This window comes from Thunnus thynnus, chromosome 13 (genome assembly GCF_963924715.1).
Source record: "Thunnus thynnus chromosome 13, fThuThy2.1, whole genome shotgun sequence".
Taxonomy (NCBI): domain Eukaryota; kingdom Metazoa; phylum Chordata; class Actinopteri; order Scombriformes; family Scombridae; genus Thunnus; species Thunnus thynnus.
This window is the reverse complement of record NC_089529.1, coordinates 14,483,374-14,489,373: the sequence shown is the minus strand read 5'-3', so window position 1 is coordinate 14,489,373 and position 6,000 is coordinate 14,483,374. Positions and strand designations below refer to the sequence as shown.

Genomic DNA, 6,000 nt, shown 5'->3' with positions numbered 1-6,000 from the left:
TGCTGCTGTGCTTGAGGGCATCCGGTGCAGCCGTACACAGCAGTGAAAAGTTAAACAAGTGAATGGCGCTGGCCTCAATGTGTCACCACCGGACCTGACAGTATCGATGACATATGAATCCACTGGATCTGATGGAGAGTTTGACTGCACCGTTGCCATCAGATGTCCACGTTCCGGACGGCATGGGATTAGACTGCCACCTCCACTTGCTCTGACTGCACTGTGCACAAAGGGGAATTTTAGTCCAGATTCCAAAAATGGCACCCTGGTGGAGGCTTGAACACACTGCTGAGGGATATTGGTTCAATCAATAATATATTGTGTTTGCAATTTAGAGACTCTAAATAGCTCTTACTGTTTTCATTATTATTTTCATCTTGTTTTTCGTGTGAAAATGTTAACGCATTGCCACTGGCTTTAATAAACCTTATAATTATTTACATACATGACAGTCCGATTTGGATTTTGATCTTTAATTATTGTACTTTGAAAATATTCTCTCACTCATCTGTATGACCAATGCTCCACATAAGTCACAGTGTGCGGATTGGACTTCCCATGCCGACCCACCGCTGTGTGCACACTTAGAGCACCTCCGAGCATTGTGCAGAGATCAAAGACAGATTCTGGGAAGTCACGCTGGGAATAGGTAGGGGAAATGGAGGGAAGCCTTTGTTTGCACGCATACCTCGGTATGGTAGTAGGGGATGGGGTGAGAAAGTCAAAGACAGTAAGAGGAGAGGGAAAGGGATAAACACATACAGCCAAATCGGAGGTAAAAATGTTGATTGTGAAGCCGTGTCTCTCTCCGTCTTCACTCCGTGGATTTCTCCACGTCCTGCTGTGTGCCTGACTGAGGGCTTCTCCGTGATATTTACCACAGTGCCGCCTCGCAACGCACAGCGCCGGTTGCGTCGTAGTTCAGCGCATGGCAAGGACATCTCAAATGGTTAGAGAAGATCATTCGTTCCTCCGTTTTTTTCAGAGAACAGCAAATTAAATCAGAGGGATTCCCGAGGCGGTGCAATGGTTTGACATTTTAGAGAGGAATAGCCTTCTTTTTTTTCCAATGTAGGCACGTGTAAACGGATGGGAGTTAGAAATGCCAACCAGCAAGCCAGGGACACTTGAAAAGGATGGGCACTTAAAATATGAGTGGTCTGGACCTTCCTTTATGAGATATTGTCTAAACGACAAATAATTTACATTTCCTCACCAGAGAGGAGGTGTGGAACCGCGCCGTGTCTGAGCTTTTGGTGGCACGTGAAGGGATGACTTTTATGCGAAGATAAAGAAAGACAAGAGTCCTTGTAACTTTATATAGGTCACACGTGATCACCCCGTAATATTAAGTAACTCATATTGTCTTTATAGGCTACTGTGAGTAGCAGACTTGACGTGCGTTCTTGTGGAACTCGGGGAGGCACCCAGGTGCGCTCCATGTTTCATTTAGGACACACCGGTACCGGCGGTACCTGCGGGACATAAGACACAGTTGGGACTTGGAAGCAGCGTTGGGCTGTGGGCCAGTAATGCCGGACACATTCTCACTCATAAAGAACCGGACAGAGCCACGGCTGGGGCAGCTAGAGCGCACACTGGCCACGGAGGGGAGCGCCCGCCCCGCCTGGGTCATAGCAATCTTGGCAAGTGTGTTGATCTTCACCACGGTGGTGGATGTGCTGGGGAATCTGCTGGTGATCATCTCGGTGCTCAGGAACCGCAAACTGAGGAACGCGGGTAAGATTCGTCCCATGCAATGATGTGCCTAAATGCCTAATTTTATATAACTACAGAGGTCGGTAAACCCGATAATTAGTGATCACAACCACTAATAATAACTCATATTTTGAGGTACACATCTCATTTTTGCTCTTTTAAATTTCATTACTATGATATTATGAATTTCCATAATAATTCGTCTATTCCCATGTTTGAAAATGGTATGAATCCTGGGTAGATTCATTTTAGTTTGCGTTAATCCGCCACCTCTTTCTCTAATCTGCTTGTGCGCATTTCATACTTTCATGACCCATAGACCTTTGAACGCACTTTGGCCCATATCACTGTCACCAGTGTCCTCAGTGACAGAAATTATGCCAAACTAACTTTGTGAAATTTAGTCAATTTAAAGATTAAAAAAAAGTAGGAATGCAAGTGAAATTACAACACACAATCTCAGCTGAATTCATACTTTTGGATTGGGTGTGAACCTACTTCTGTCAGCCTGCACGCAACCTAAATGCATTGGCTACATAGCTGACAGCATTATCCAGACCACCATATAGTGTAAGCTTTATTTATTGCTGAAGGGCATCTGAACAGGATATGGACAGAGTGATGTCTGGTACAGAGAGATAACCTATACATTTCCAGTTGAAGGATAGTGTGTGGAAGACTTATTTCTGGCCAGTTATGTCTTCACAACTTTATATAACGCTGCTATAGTGAGAACTGGATTGATTCTTTGCACTATAGTACTGTTACCGTCTCTTTCTTTCCTCACTCTTGCACTCTTCCCCAGTAAGTTCAAAGGTAATCTGATTCACACTTGCTGTGTAGAGCTGGTTAATAAGCACAGTTGAGTCCTTATGAAAAGCTGACTATAATGGTCTTGATGAACCTTTTCTGATGTGAATGTGTGAAATTACCCAGGAGACCTCATGCAGCTACAGTCAAACATAATGCCGAATCATAAAGCATGGAAGGGTACTTTCACTGAACTCTTGCTGCAGCTAAAAAAAAAAAAAAAAAAAATGTAGTCGTGGTAATCAACCTCATGAATCACGCATGAATCACGTTTCTTATGTTTGGCTTTGGTTTGTTTATTTTCATCTCCTCAGTATAATCTGCTGACACTTTTTTTAAACTAGAAATTTGTGAAACAAATTACCCTATATTTCATTCTAATGGCAGATCTTTAAAATTTGCTAAAGAAATTGTTTTAAGAATAAATGTGAGACTAAAAACTTTAAGATGGATATTTTTTGCAGTGAAGTCTGACTCACTTTGCTGACCATCTATTTTGTACTTTATCATGCAACAGTTAGGGCAGGAAATATGCATTTATTTGCATATTGCATAGCTGCATCAGCAACTATTTTTTCAGCCAGCAGGATGTAACCAGGAATCTTTTTTCCTTATTAAACGATGGGCAAAATACCTGGAGGATTAACCAAAACAACTACATCCTTTCATTTAAGGACATTATGAACCTCTCCTTGTATTGATTCACATGGGAAAACTTAATTTATTTTTTCAGTCAGATAGACACAGTGATCACTGGATTGTTTGAATGCAATGCTCTCTTCAGAGAAAGACTCACCCCACATTCTGCACTTAAGCATGGATTTTTTAAGGTCTAGGTAAAGTTCAGCTTATTCATAGTGCTGAATCACCTCGAATCAAGGTTTTTCATTTATTGCCGCTGTTAAAAAGAAGTGGAACTCAAAAAGTTAAGAATTAAGAAACACATTTGTAAATCAGGATCAATATGTCAAGAGTGATTGCATGTGTATAGCATAACATAAAAGCATCTTATTAATCATTATCTTATTAAACGTTACGCACAGTGACAGACTTAAGATAGCTACATTCATAGAACTGAATGTAATCAAACAGAATTCTTCTCACCTCTTGGGTGAATAAAACAGAGATTATGACTTATTCAATGGAGAGTTGGTCTTATCGCTTTTCACTTTCACTCCTGCACTACTTTGCTTGAACCTTTTTAAATATGAGATGATACAGTGACTTTATACAGTCACGTGACCCCAGCGAGAATCAAAGAAAAATTCAGGTAGTTTTTGTCCCACCACATAAATTTCACACAGCACACACAATGGTAACCCTTCCATAAAAATCAGCATATTGGATAAGATCATGCTCTGTACTGTGATCACGTTTGCCCTTTGGCAAAACACGTTTATCGGACACATTATAACTTTTCATCTTAAGAACAATTGCCTGCACAGAGACACCCGACATATCTTCTGTTAAATCATGTCTACAGTTTGCCCCATTGAGACTATCTAGTAGACCAGATAAGACTACTGTGTATAATAATACAAAAAAAAAGTTTACAGCTTGCCTGCTTAATTTCAAGATATTCTTGGAAAATGAGTCTTATCCTTTTTTAAAATCCATTTCTTGGTTTCCTCTTGTTTCCTCTATAGTTAGATTGTGTTTCATTTTGCCACTCACATGGTGCATCTCTGCCTTGATCTCTCTCAACTCAAACAGTCCACTCAGCATTTCAGAAAATGAGCTGAACCCACAGTCATGAACCCGAAGGATGAATACTGTAGACTGAAACAACCCACTCAACAGTTTAGATGGGAAAATACTTAACTTAACAACAGTACCTAAAACAATAACAACAGGAGCAGAGGGTAACACATGATTAGCCACTACAGTGGTCATAGCTTTGCATAAGTCCCTGAGGTGTCGTCCTGCGGAACAGAGAACAAACTGACCGCTGAGTGTTTGACTGCAATATTTCGTCAGATGCTAGGCTGGTGGGTGATGACTAATTCTGCTTTAGTCTCACCCACACACAATAGTGATATATACATAATAATAGTAAATATTACAGTACAGACTCATTGTTATTATTACACTGAATTGACATCAAGATATCTGCAATTCACACAAATCAAAAGTTTAGTGCATGTCGGCCATGTAGCTAATTGTAGAGGGATTGCACAATATCTTTCTGCCCTTTCACTTTTTTCCCTTTTGTCTTTTCAAACTACACAATGTTTAATTTAAAGAGCTTTCTCTCTCATTATATGCTATTGTACTGTATATACTGGCAAGCCTCTGCTGCAGACGTTCAGTCGCAAACATGAATGCATTCATGATCCATTAGAACCACTTGTCCCCTGAAATTTGTCTTTTTTAAAGGAAAGCTTTGACTCACATACAAGCACTCTTACAGATGAGGCCTTCACGTAGAAACACATAGAGCGTATTCAGGGATATAAAGGGGATAATAAAGTACAGTAAAAGTCATACACATCTTATTGTGATGTTGTGCTTTCCTGTATGAATGGTGTGTGTGTTAGTATGTTAAAAGTGCCTTGTACACTTGTGTGGGGCAGAGGTTTTTGTCCCCTGAGATTTGTCTTTGAAGGAGCTTAGGTGTTGCAAACCTTCAAAGCGAGTTAGACAGGGTCACACATTACAGAGACTCTCTTCAAAGAGACTTTATTTACATCATATCTCTCCCCCTCCCTCTCATTCCCTCTCCAGTTACTTTTTCTCTAAAGCTCTCTGCCGCTACAGAGAGTAATGCTTAAATTAAAGCTGCAAGCAGCGATGATTGGGCCCTCGCACCTTCGTGCATGTTGAGGTGCACAGTTGAAGGGCTTTTATTGCAGGCATGTAGATGTTTTCAGGCTTGGACTCTTATTGGACATTGCAAGGAGTTAGCTGTCACTTTCTGTGTCCACTATGTGGTGCTAGAGAACACCCACTAATTATGTGTCATGTTGCTGTATATCATGTGTATACCACACCATGTAAATTTCATGTAAATAGGATGATGTTTTTCACATAAGGCTGACTTCCTGTTTCCAGTAGGCAGTGTTACACAAGTGGATCATTAATGCAGCAATACATTTGGTGGAGGTTGCCTGACATGCATATACATTTTCATGATGTTGCACAAAGGAGATAAATACCTCTTCCTGTGTCCACTACATGGCGCTTGAGAACACACAATAATTATATGTCATGTGTACTACATGGTGTAGTCTATCATGTGTAGACTACACCATGTAAATTTCATGTAAATCAGATGATGTTTGTCACATAAGGCTGACTACATATTGTCAGTAGGTGGCGCTATGACTGTGACTCAATATTGACATTTCTATGTGGTCGTGCCTGGACTCCAGTCAATTCAAATCAAAATTTGGGGTCGATTGGACAATGTAAAGTCGAGTTACAACAACTTCCTATTTCATTTTTTGGCCAAAACTGTCTGGCATACCAGGA

At 40.6% G+C, this 6,000-nt stretch overlaps 1 protein-coding gene across 2 annotated transcripts in view; it reads left to right on the top strand.

The window, feature by feature from the left end:
- Positions 1 to 395: 395 nt before the first annotated feature.
- Positions 396 to 6,000, top strand: part of mtnr1bb (melatonin receptor 1Bb) — a 48,740-nt gene continuing 43,135 nt past the window's right edge. For both annotated transcript variants that reach the window (XM_067608172.1, XM_067608171.1), the window contains exon 1: positions 396 to 1,740. In XM_067608172.1, coding sequence (XP_067464273.1) covers positions 1,533 to 1,740 — 208 coding nt within the window. In that variant the 5' untranslated portion in view covers positions 396 to 1,532. The remainder of the gene's footprint in view (positions 1,741 to 6,000) is intronic.